The sequence below is a fragment of the Nuphar pumila genome, chromosome 16, assembly GCF_984573655.1.
Source record: "Nuphar pumila chromosome 16, dmNupPumi1.hap1.1, whole genome shotgun sequence".
Classification (NCBI taxonomy): Eukaryota; Viridiplantae; Streptophyta; class Magnoliopsida; order Nymphaeales; family Nymphaeaceae; genus Nuphar; species Nuphar pumila.
Window position 1 is genome coordinate 58,849,047 of NC_143264.1, and position 13,540 is coordinate 58,862,586.

The following is a 13,540-nucleotide window of genomic DNA, read 5'->3' on the forward strand; positions in this document are numbered from 1 at the left end:
AAAACATAAGCACACCTCTAAGTTAACTAAGTTATCTCTTAGTTGGTTTGGTTTTCATTCAGGGCAAAGGAGTTTTTCATCCATGGCATTCCTCCATTTGGGTTGTGTTCTAGCTTCTTCAAAATATTTTGGCTCAGGAATGAAATCTTCTAGAGGGGACATCTCAAGTGGGTCCCACTTGCATTTAATATCAGCATTAAATATGATAGGGCACCCAATGATGGGTGTCATGGCTGAGGTGGCTGAAATACTGAGGTTGCGTCTCCAGGGCAGAGACCACAACGTGGAGCAATTGGAGCTTGAATTTCGGGTTCGTATCAGTCACTGTTTTGAATATTTTGAACCCTTGAAGCTGGGTCGGGCTCACCCGTGATTTTGGTCTGCATCAGGTACTAATAATGAATGAAAGAAAGACATAGGGAAGAAAAACTTATTTTTAAATTCAGCATGCGTAGAAAAAGATAAAAGTAAATTACTTGTTTCCGAGCACGTCATGAAGACCCATAATGATCTGTTCCTCCCTCTCCGTAAGGACACATCGCTTGAGCCGTGGCCACCTCAGCCTGCAACTCTTCCCATTTCTCTGCAAGCCTGCACCATACCAAGTTCAAGTGTTCATATTACAGTAAGGAGCTGCTCCCATCTTTTATTTCAAGCCAAACTTGGATGCCAAAAACAAGAAATCATTGACCAATTTCATGGACTAGTGTTTCTTAAACTTATTTCTTGCTTCTGACAGGTTAAACGTGGGCTAAAGATGCATTTCTCTGTTTGGGCAGACGGTAACCTCTTGATACAATGTGCATATCTTAAAAAGAACCATAGGGGTTCATGAAATTTGTCACATTTCAACAAATGCTAAACATACCTACAAATCTGTTTTTCTTTCTATTTTTTTTTTAATTTCGTTTTTTTTTTTTTTGTTCCAAAGCCAAACTGGGGTTAGGCTATATACACCTGCATCGGTTGTTCAAGTTAAAACAACACAAAATGAAAAAACAAGTATAATGGAGAAAAGAAAAAGAGAAAGCGTATAGTTTTTTTACTATCATGCAGCATAAAATTGTGGAGCATTACACTATATTAAGGTCTTGTTTTAAAATCCCACCAAGGGGAATTCTCCAGCATTATTATCAATAATTAAGGTAAAATTGAAGTCTACAATTCACAAAGAAGTGTCCAACTAATGGTCCATAAATTTTATTTCATGAACTTGGTATTGTGAATGATTTTTTGTACATTGTTGTCTCCATTGTGGAAAAGTTTTGACATTTAAAAACATTAGAATGGTTAATAGATTTTTCTTTTTATGATGACAAACCCTCTGTGAAGCCCCACGGCCACCTTGCCTTACGTGACCCACCTCTGAAAGCTACTGGTAGACCCATGTGCCAGCGAGGTTTGACCCGGCTTCTTCAGCTAAACACCTTCACAACCACCCTGCTGGCTACCCCTGCGGTGGTTGAATGGTTAATAGATTAGAATTGTAAATCGTCAGAGCTGGCTTTGCCTGCCTTACCGTTGCTATCCTATGGGCTTACCTTTTGCCCCTGCACAAAGGATAACACCCATGGGATTTGAACCAGGACCACCTGCCTCGCACCCTAGGTCCCATACCACTATGCCAAACTCTTTTAGGGCTTTTGAATTGACTTTTTGTTTTTTATGAGTTTCAATTATTTGTGACAATATTTATGGTGTAACTGACGTTTGCATTCCGTAAGCACACTGACATTAGGACTCCCATCTCCGGCCCAGCATAATATGATCCCACCAGGGTTAAACCAAGTGGGTCTGCATTTGGATGAGGTGAGACTTGACTCTGTCTTAGGAACCTTAGCTGCAATTCCAAATTGGGTTGCAGTGATCAACTGCTGGTTCCGACTGGGATACGAGGACCAACATACAGTAGGGCTTACTAAGGTGCACACACAAGTCCAACCTTGAAAGAGTCTTGTTTAGACTGGATCTGAATCAAGGTCTACATAGCCTGACCTTTTCCAGTGAAAATCTACTTGTAATAGGAATTTATAGATTGAACCAACCGGGGCTCCACGTGATTGGTAGGAGCTGTCAGTGCATTGTGGTGGGACGTTGCAGGTTCAAAACCCAGTGGTACATTAAATAATGACTGGTGGGGAGCAGGGATCCAAGGAGCCGTTATGTGCCATGGCTAAGTGCCATAGCCAATCACATGACATCATTTCATGTGGTGCCTGCACTTTGTAACTGCATGTGGGCCTCATGCAATGCTGTCATGTGATTGGCTATCGCACTCAGCCATGTTACTTAACCACTCCTTTGATCTCAACTCTGGTTCATAAGGTTATCAGGACAAACAACTTCTTTTTAGGGGCCCTGTGACAAAACTGAAGACACAGGTTCCAATCCCTCTGCCACATGGGGTTTAAGAGATATCTGGTAGGGGAGCTTGCCTTTTAAAAGAAAAAAATGTAGTGTGAATAAATAGTCAAACTATTTGGCTTGCAAGCTAGTTTTAGAATTTAGGTTCTATTGTTTCCAGCTTTAAACAATATACTTTTCTATAAAAGAGTCCGCTCAAATTTGGTTCAAAAAGTATAGAATTCAAATCCTAGTACTTTCAGCTTTCAAACAATGTATTTTCTAAAACAAACTTGTTTGATCTCGTCTTGACTCGATACCAAAATTAAATGAGCTTGAACACCTCAGTTCGTTTGGCTTGTTTACCAGCCCTACTTTGGAGAACTTCACAGTCAAAATATTGATGATTTGCAAGGTTTATCCTCCACAACAAATGATATTTTAAGAAAACACAGAGCTTTTTGACTCGTGGGCCCTTGCAAGAAGCCGTGAGCCAGCAACAAAAAAGGAATATATATATATATATATATATATATATATATATATATATATATATATATATATATATATATATATATATATATATATATATAGAGAGAGAGAGAGAGAGAGAGAGAGAGAGAGAGAGTAGCTGCCACCCGCACTCCCTGCCAATGCATTCGCAAATGCTGGGGCCCTGGGTCTTTAGCTGCAGTACTTAGTCCCGGCCGCTAAAGCGCATTTTTGCACACGCTTCCACGAGCAAGATTACTCTCCTCTCTCTCTCTCTACCCATTACCAAGATGAGGTTCCTTTAATAATTTCGAGTTTGTTACAAGGTCTTGCCTTCTTGACTTGGGACTCTCATCCCTTGATTTTAGCAAGTTTATATCGTTAGGAGTCTGGCCAGACTTATCAACATTCCTTTCAGCTTCTTCTTCTTTCCTAATCACACTGGATTTGACGTGATCTGTGAGGAGACCAACCTCATTTGTCTCACCTTGAACAGGATCCATCTTTTGGATATCATGAATATGACTTGGATCTGCTCTAAGACTACCAGAGTTTTCTCATTTGTCAAATACCCCCAAAAGTTTAACATGAGTTACATGATTGAAACTCACAGTTGCATAAAAACTCTATTTTGCATTACGTATCCCGTTTTAAACGTACCAGTATCCCGTTTTAGTGGCAATCATTGTATCCCTCTCAAATATGGTAAGACATTAGATAATAGGATCTCCACAGCCACTCTTACACTATTCTTGTATATGTTGATCGAGCTTACTTCCATTGAAACCACATTAGCACTCTTTTCTCACTTTAATTGAGACTACAATGGGAGGTTATTTCTTTATTTTAATTTAAACATGATTTTTTGTACTTTTATGTCAATTTCATGATTGAAATTAAGGATGGCAATGGACCAGGAACGGGCCCTGCCTCATCCCATTTGAACCGGGGATGGAGGACATAAGGCAGGGATGGAGGTTAAAATCAAAACCCGTGCGGAAATGAAGGCGGGGATGGATTTATGCTTTCCCCCACCCTGTCCTCAATCCATGTTAGTAAACCTTCCTCTCCTTTAGGGATGATTGTGGACCAGGAAAAATGGGGCCTCACCTTGCCTTGCCCCATTTCGACCAGGAATAGAGGACATGAAATGGGGATGATGGAGGTTAAAATCAAAACCCATGCGGGAATGGAGACAGTAATGAAGGGCAGAATTTTGAGACTGAGTGAGGGTGGAGACCTTGTCCCCCTCCCGCCCGAGTCCGCTGCCATCCCTAATTAAAATTTGAGAGGCCATGTAAGATATTATGTTCATAGTTGCATATACATTTCTCAAATTCTTACGAGCAGCCTTTATGTCATTGACCATATTAGCTTGAGATTGTTCTTTATCTTTTTTTATTTGGTTATTGTCTTGAAACATTTTGTTTTTCAATATTTTGCTTTTACACATTGGCCCATTGTTACTATAGATGGTGAAATTATGTGATATTTTGATGTTTAGTGCTTTTATTTTTTTAGTGTTTCTTTTATCACAATATATATATATATATATATATATATATATATATATATATATATATATATATATATATATATATATATATGATGTCATTAATCTTATAATATAAATGATGAGATCTAATTTTCAAAACTCTAACCATCATCAAGGAAGCCACATACCAAAATCTCGTATCAACTTCTATTAAAAACTCATACCAAAATTTTTAGATACACATTTTTATTGAAACATACAACAACTTTGAAGGTTTTGCATACCCATACTCGTATCTCGTACCCATACCAGTACCCGTACCCATCTTTGGAAACTATGATTAAACTTGTATGTCAAAATAATTAACCAATACACAAATTAGTAGAAAATAATAAAAACCATTATAGTTTCAATATTGCCATTCATCCATGTCCTACAGTTGTTCTACTCGAACAATAAAAGTGATCAAGAGATGAAAACCTGGTCTTGCTTGTTCTCCACAGCAATGAACATTTGTTATATGGTTTAAAGGAAGAAAATATTACAGGAAGGAAAATCAATAAACACATTGTCTATAAGGGTAACACGGTAATCATGAACTCTATAAGCAACACATTAACCCAAGATTAAACTGAGGGCTGTGGTGAAATGTTAAGATTTGCAAACGGGTGGCAAAACTTTGGGGTTCACTGATTGAGATGGTTTCATTGAAGCAATTTTGTAAATATAGGAAGTGTATTCTTGGAAATCATTTTTAAAGAACTAAATTAAATTCACCAATTCTGATTATACTACTCTGGACTTGCTAATCAACTAACGTTCACGCCCTCTTAAAAAAAACACTAATATTTACATGAATTGACTTGGTTTCCTTTCTTTAGCTCGCTGTAATAGTATATTTCTGTTTTGCACGAAGATACCAAATTCATGAGTTCTAACTTTTTTGTTAGAATGTGATGAGAGGGCTTGATTTACAATAAAAACAACCACTACCATATCTAGGGCTACATGCAAATAAAAATAATAGGAAAGCAACTGAAAATTCAATAATATAAAGAATTCAAGGGAAATACCCGAAAAAAGTAAAGGAAAAGAAATCAATAGGTCTCATCAACAACTGAATTAGCCCCCTCAAAAACCCCTTAACAAGTAATTATAAAAAGTAAAACCCAAACCCTATGATTGATCTCAAATAAGATTTGAGTAGGAAAGCAAACCCAAAACAGAAATATAAATCTTAAATACTAATTACGGATCCAATTGGATCCTGAATCTCAATCCCATCACTTCTTCTTCTTGTTTGTTGGACTTGGATCTGATACTGGATCCACAAATGCATCTTCCTCCCCGAGTTGGGACAGATTTGACTTTGATGATTCGCAAGGGATGGTATCATCATTACTAGGTGTAAGGCCACATAAGAGATCATCTTCATGAAACTCGATTGTCTCCACCTCTCCTGCTCTGCATCCTCATCATCACTTTCTTCATGCTCATCCACTACAACAAAGCAGTAGATTAGCGACGACCACCTTCCGTCGCTAATCCGTCGCTAACATGGTTAGCGACGGATTAGCGACAACGCGGCGACAGTATGCTTACGTCTCGAATATTTCGACGCTAACTGGCGACGGAATTATTCCGTCGCCAAGTCCGTCGCTAATTGCGACAGAATAACGAGCGCTATATTCCGTCGCCAATCCGCCGGTACTAAACGGCGACCAGGAGTGGCGACGGATTTAATTCCGTCGCTAAGCCGTCGCTAGATTAATATGAATAGCGACGGAATCATCGGTCGCTAATCCGTCGCAAAAACGAAAAAAAATCAAAAGAAATTTATTTAAAAATTAATTACCGAGAACTGTACAATTTATATTTCCTGTACAATTTATATTTCCTGTAAATAAAAAACAAACCACACAAAAAAATTCATATAACAAGTATCTATAATAATTAATCGTTCCACCTTAAAACTAAGAAGTTTAATTATTTACAATTCAACAATTACAATTAGGAAAAATAAAAAAAATAGAACTTCTTCAACACAGTCCTCTAATCATCGCCAAGATTTTGTGCGTCTTCTTGTTCATTGTCTTTATCTGTCCCTTCAGCTCCACTACCCTGATTATCGCTAGCAGCCTACACAAGAAAAGAACAATCAGTATTGATAAACAAAATATAATGAAATAAATTACACACTATATGTGATTCTATCATGTGCTCATGTGTGATCTAAGGCAATAAAAAAACTCTATATGTGATTCTATCATGCTCATATGTGTGCTAAGGCAGTCAAAAAATTGAATATGTGATTATAGCATGTTCATATGTGTTCTAAGGCATATAAAAAAACTCTATATGTGATTCTACCATGCTCAGATGTGCTTTAAGGCAGGCAAAAAACTATATATGTGATTCGATCATGCTCGTATGTGTGCTAAGGCAGTAAAAAAATTGAATATGTGAATATAGCATGCTCATATGTGCTCTAAGGCAGGCAAAGCCAAAAAATTTATATGTGATTCTATCATAAATGATATATAACATGTTCATATGTGTTCTAAGGCAGTTAAAAAACTCTATATGTTATTATAGCATGCTCATATGTGTGCTAAGGCAGTCAAAAAACAGAATATGTGATTATAATATGCTCATATGTGTTCTTAGGCAGTAAAAAAACTGAATATGTGATTATAACATGCTTATGTGTTCTAATGCAATCAAAAAAACTTTATATGTGATTCTATCATGCTCATATGTGCTCTAAGACAGACAAAAAGTTAAATATATATATATGTGATTCTATCATGCTCATATGTGTGCTAAGGCAGTCAAAAAATTGAATATGTGATTATAGCATGTTCATATGTGTTCTAAGGCATATAAAAAAACTCTATATGTGATTCTACCATGCTCAGATGTGCTTTAAGGCAGGCAAAAAACTATATATGTGATTCGATCATGCTCGTATGTGTGCTAAGGCAGTAAAAAAATTGAATATGTGAATATAGCATGCTCATATGTGCTCTAAGGCAGGCAAAGCAACTTTATATGTGATTCTATCATGCTCATATGTGTGCTAAGGCAGTAAAAAAATTGAATATGTGATTATAGCATGTTCATATGTGTTCTAAGGCATCTAGAAAAACTCTATATGTGATTCTACCATGCTCAGATGTGCTTTAAGACAGTCAAAAAAACTATATATGTGATTATACCTGAGAGGGACCTGGAATCGAAGATCCCCTATCCTGAACAGCGGCCTTGATCTCATTTCGGAGAAAGGGGGCGACGGTGTATTGAAAGTAGTTATTCAGTGATTCATTAATGATCTCGCGTACATCATCACCGGAAAGAATAGTCGGCTGCTTGGAGCTTATGTCGGCGCAAGAAGTCGGTGAGCCGTAACTGGAAGAACCAATAACTGGTGAAGTGTTCATATTACTCCCAAACCCGAACACGCGACCTTTTTTGGGTTCACCTGCTGCAGTCACCCATGCTGTAGGATCAAATGATGGATGCTGAGTAGCGTCTTCGCCATATCGCTCTACCATCTGTTGCTCATATGCCTCCTACAAAATAATGTTTAAAGTATTCATTAATAATTAATGATAACATTATGATGACTTGCATATATATTGCAATGATTATTAATAGAATTAATACATACCGTTGTCGTTCTCGCCTTCTCTGATACGAAGACTCCCGTGGTCTTCCGTTTATGTGTTTCTACAAACACATCCTTATATGGTACACTGCCTCCTTTTTCTGCTTCCTGCGAAGTTAAATGACAAAAGATTTAGTACACAAATTTGCAACAATACTTATAAAATTAATATTATATACTGATGAGTTACCATTTTCTTTAGGTGGCTCCCAAATGTCTTAGATCCACCTGTGTGTAGATGGGCTTCGGGCATCTTCGATCGATTTTGTGAAGCCTTCGCAGAGCGATTTTTAAATGCATCTCCCGCCCACATATCGCACATTCCATCCCAGTAATCTCTCCTGATAGTAATAGGACCATGGCCCTTCCACAGTAATGGATCATCTACTACGCCAGATGCTTTTTTTGCTGCAGTCTTCATAGTGTGCAGCATGTCTACAAATCGATTGGCAGCCACCTTCTGCCACACCTTCCTTGCATCATTTTCTTCCACCGTAGTTGCAAAGCGATTCGAAGCCTACAAATATTTTCAGAAAATTAGTAGACATTGCTTAAATAAATTAAATATGAAACACATTAACTATGAGGAACAACTGTATACCATGAATGAGGACCACAATCTGTCTAACACCTCCTTTGGGTACTCTTTCCATTGAGCAACTGGTCCTGGTAGATGTTGAAGAAGTGGATTCCTAATCTCCCGTACTACTTCTTGTGGCTCAAACCTCGTGCTGCACATGAATTGTTACACAGTAAATATCAATATAAAATATTTAAAAGATATGCAATAATTGAAAACAAAATACTTACGGTCGATTATCGATATACACTATTCGAATGAGTCTTCTTGTGTCAGCCTGAGAAGACCCTGTTTCCTGTGTTGGCTGTTGACTTGTGCGATCAACTGGTGTAGGTGGGTCGTGTACAGGCGCAACATCATCTGTAAAAAAATACACACCAAGTTCTCAGAATGTGCATTTGAACTAATCAAGCATCTAATTAGTTATATGATATACCTATCACAGGAGCCCGTGAAGATGAAGGTTGAGCCTGGCTACTACTGGATGAGCGACCACTATAACCTCCACGAACCATATTCTAACAAATAACATATGTCATACAATACATTCAAATAATTCACATCAAGTATTACAATGCATTCAAGTCATTCACATCAAGCATTGCAATGCATTCAAATAATTCAAATCATTGACATCAAGTATTGCACTAATTCAAATCATTCGTTAATTGCATAAATTATAATACATTCAGATAATTGAAATCATTCACATCAAATATTACAATGCATTCGAATCATTCGTATCAAGTATTACAATACATTGAAATAAAATTTTTAATCATTCACACCAAGTATTGCAATACAACTCACATCAAGTATTACAATGCATTTAAATAGAGGTTTGTAGTATAAGATTTTGCTCACTAGCTTGAGAATTCTTCCTCGTCACTAGTTTGACTTTCTTCTTCTTCTTCTTCTTCATTGTTTGCCCATCCACTTGGTACATCATTTGGATCACATTCCTCTATGAATGTTTCATCAGCCAATGGAGATATGACATGCATATCATGCGCAACATCGTGACCATAAGCGAAGTCACAGATATCATCTGATTGATAGTAATCACTGTCTTCAGCTAACTCATCTTCCTGTAACTGATCATACTCGGGGTATAGTTTGGATTTCACCTTGCAAACTGCCCACCATTCATTTCTATCTGACTTTTTTATACTCGGATATGAAGTATAATAAACTTGTTGAGCTTGCGAGGCTAATATGAATGGTTCATATGTTCCAAACCTGGATTTATGATTCACCTCCACAATGCCTGAAGCTTTGTCGAGTCTTGTTGCAGTTGGATCAAACCAATGACACTTGAATACCGTAACCCTGTTATTCATGCCTAAGTAAGTCAACTCCATTATTTCCTCTATAACACCGTAGTAATCATGTTCATTTTCACCGTAGCTGCTACCCTTGACACACACGCCACTATTTATCGTTGATTTGTTTATACCGTAGTCTTTTGTATGGAATCGATAACCATTTACGATATACCCGTTGTAGCATTGCACAACTTTGGTCGGACCATTTTCTAAATCACATATTCCTTGATCTTTAACATCACCATGGCGAACCTACGCACAGACATAAACAATTATTGTGATCACGATCAATTAAGTAACTTAGTGTTGTTTATAAGTACAAAATTTATGTTAGCTTCTTTACCAACTGTTTCAACCACTCTACAAACTTAGTTTCACGTTCTTTTTGTACTTCTGCATTAGTGAGATGTGAAACTTTGCTTTGCAACTCCAGATCAAATCGTCTGCAAACCACAAATACTTATATTACCGAGCCATGTATTCACATATAGAACATAAAAGGATTTATAATTGAGTTGCATATACATATACTTACTCGATGTATGGGTCGATCGCTGAACAATTAAAAAGAATATAGATGTGTGCTGCATCTTGCTCTCGATCTGTCAATAGCCTTGATCGGCAACTACCAAATGCATGCCCAAGTCATTGAAATATCGACAGCTTGTCAGCTACAGTTACTTGTTCTCCATCATCGTTACGGGGCGGGCATGTGTAACGTGTTGAAATATGAGGTTCGAAGTACATATATGAGAAATTTGAAATCTCTTCTAAAGTGTACGCCTCACAAATAGAGCCTTCTACTCTTGCTTTATTACGAACCTTTTTTTTTAGGTCGAACATGCATCTGACAAGAATATACATTTCAAATTTTAAATATCTGTCATTAAAGAGACAAATATAAAAAAACATATACCTTTCAAATGGGTACATCCATCGATATTGCACAGGGCCACCAACCCTTAGTTCATATGGCAAATGTATAATCAAATGTTCCATAACATCTAAAAATGCTGGCGTAAATATCTTTTCTAACAGACAAACAGTGGTGATGACAGAGTCCTCGAGATTCTTTACATCTGATACAATGACCTCCGATGCGCACAATGTTCTGAAAAATCCGCTCAACTCAGACAATACCCCCCATATAGGTTTGTCTAACATATCATGGAATGCTAGGGGTATCAATCGTTGCATAAAGATATGACAATCATGGCTCTTCAACCCATATAACTGTCCATTGTCAATCTTCACAGCCCGAGCAATGTTAGAGACATATCCATCTGGAAATCTCAGTTGTCTCAACCATTGACATGCATGTTTTATTTTATCAGGTCCGAGCACGTACTTCGCCTTTGGTTTCAGTACTTTGCCATTATACTCTTTGAGTTCCAATTCTGGTCTTTTACATATTAATTTTAAATCCATACGGGCCTTCGGATTATCCTTCGTTTTTCCTTTAATATTCATTACTGTATTGAACACATTATCAAACACATTTTTCTCTACATACATCACATCCAAATTATGTCGTATCAATAGGGTCGGCCAATACGGTAGTTCCCAAAAAATAGATTTTTTCGTCCAATTGTGTTCCTTCCCAAATCCACGGAAGGGTGTAGGACTGCGGGCATCTGTTAATACATCTGGAAAGTATCGCAATCTTCTTAAAATCTCTATGCCAGACAATCTTGAGGATGGACCTTCCATTTCAGTTGTGCCTGCTGTAAATGCATTCTTTTGACGTCGGAACGGATGATCGCTGGGTAGAAATCGACGATGGCAATCAAACCAGCAAGGCTTCCTTCCATGCCTCAATCTAAAAGCTTTGGAATCCTCCATGCAGTACGGACAAGCCAACCTCCCATGTGTGCTCCAACCAGATAACATACCATATGCAGGGAAGTCACTGATTGTCCATAGAACAGCGGCCTTCATGTTGAAATTTTGTTTTTTGTGGGATACGTGGTAACACCGTCATCCCACAGTACTTTTAATTCATCAATCAATGGCCTTAGATATACATCAAGATTTTGGCCAGGTGAGGTCGGACCAGGGATCAACAGAGACAAGAAAAGATTTGGACGTTTCATACACAAGCTTGGTGGAAGGTTGTATGGAGTTACAAATACTGGCCAGCATGAGTATGGAGTTGATCTACCCCCAAATGGATTAAATCCATCTATACATAGACCGAGTCTAACATTTCGCACTTCCATTGCGAAGTTCTGATGAGTACGATCAAAGTGCTTCCAAGCTTCAGCGTCAACAGGATGCGTGATCTTGTTTTCATCGTGTCGAACTTTATTTGCATGCCATCTCATGTGTTTAGCTGTCTTTGAAGACATATACAATCGCTGCAATCTAGGAGTGATAGGAAAGTAGCGGAGCGACTTGTATGAAACTTCCTTTGATCTCGTGCTACCATTGCCTCTTGTCTTTGGCTTGAACCGAGGATGCCCACATGACGGGCATGATATGTCGTTTTCCTGCTCCTTGAAATACAACATGCAGTGATTTGGACAAGCATCAATCTTTTTGTAACCCATACCTAGAGCGTTGACCATAACTTTCGCACGATAGAAATTTTGTGGCAATTTCTCATCTTTAGGCAACATACTCTTCACAATCATGCACAAACGGTCAAAACATGATTGACTCAAATTATACTCGGACTTCAAATTCATTAGTTGAAGAACTGCAGACAAGATAGTGTGACTCTCACAACCGTTCCAAAGTGGCTCATCAGCATCTTTAAGTAAATCATAAAATCTACTAGCTGCATCGTTTGGTGATTCTTCATCTACGGCAGTTCTTACATCACTAGAACTCATAGCATAACCCAGTTCTGTTCCTGCAGCATCAAATATCAAATTTGTATATGGATTATCGTGCACCACATTCACCCGTGCATCAAAATTGTTTCTAAATTCTTCTCCATGAAACGTCCAGTTCTGATAATCACTCACAAAACCCTTCCTGTATAGGTGATGTCTAACGCCATGAGGTTCTACAAATCGATTATTCTTACAAATCTTGCAGGGACACCTAATCCGACCTGTGGGATCTACCGTACTGACACTCGCCGTTGCAAATTCAATAAAACTATCGACACCATCCATATATTCATGCGATAACTCATTGTCCACTATCCTACGGTACATCCATTCACGGTTTGCAGTCATTCTGTCGTATGATGTTACGAATAGTATCCTAACGAATTAAGAAAAAAACAATCAGAATGCTACGATGAAGAAAATATCAAATTTATCATGCAATATACTATGTCAAACAATAACAAGAATTTTGATGCATGCATTGATAACTTAATATTTTCATGTGCAAACTATTAATGACATGATACAATCATTTGAAGCATGCTTTTATTATAAAATTTCACATGGAAGTCAAAATCAAATTGAAAGTAACTACATGCAAGCATGGATACAATTACATCAAACATTGCAATACATCATAATCATTCATATCAAATAAATGGCAAACATGTACCTGCAGCAAACACACTTCAATATCTCACTAACTACTACCATGCTTAGCATGGACTCCGTACTCCAAAAATAAGAACACTTCCATATTTCTACATTAAAATCATGCTCAGCATGATCTCCGAACTCCAA

At 37.7% G+C, this 13,540-nt stretch overlaps 1 protein-coding gene across 1 annotated transcript; it reads right to left on the bottom strand.

The window, feature by feature from the left end:
* Positions 1-472: 472 nt before the first annotated feature.
* LOC149813283 (uncharacterized) lies at positions 473-8,263 on the bottom strand. Its single transcript, XM_089991097.1, has 4 exons — positions 8,188-8,263; positions 8,001-8,105; positions 7,560-7,902; positions 473-591 (listed from the first exon to the last, which is right to left on the bottom strand). The coding sequence occupies exons 1-4, from the start codon at positions 8,248-8,250 to the stop codon at positions 473-475; spliced, it is 630 nt and encodes a 209-aa protein (XP_089847223.1). The 5' UTR covers positions 8,251-8,263.
* Between the last annotated feature and the right edge of the window lie 5,277 nt (positions 8,264-13,540).

Coding starts and splice junctions, on each gene's coding strand:
- LOC149813283 (XM_089991097.1), bottom strand. CDS start 8,250: ATGCCCGAAGCCCATCTACACACAGGTGGATCTAAGACATTTGGGAGC. Junction 7,903..8,000: donor AGAAGGCGAGAACGACAACG/GTATGTATTAAT, acceptor ATTATTTTGTAG/GAGGCATATGAGCAACAGAT. Junction 592..7,559: donor TAGGGGATCTTCGATTCCAG/GTCCCTCTCAGG, acceptor GGTATGGTGCAG/GCTTGCAGAGAAATGGGAAG.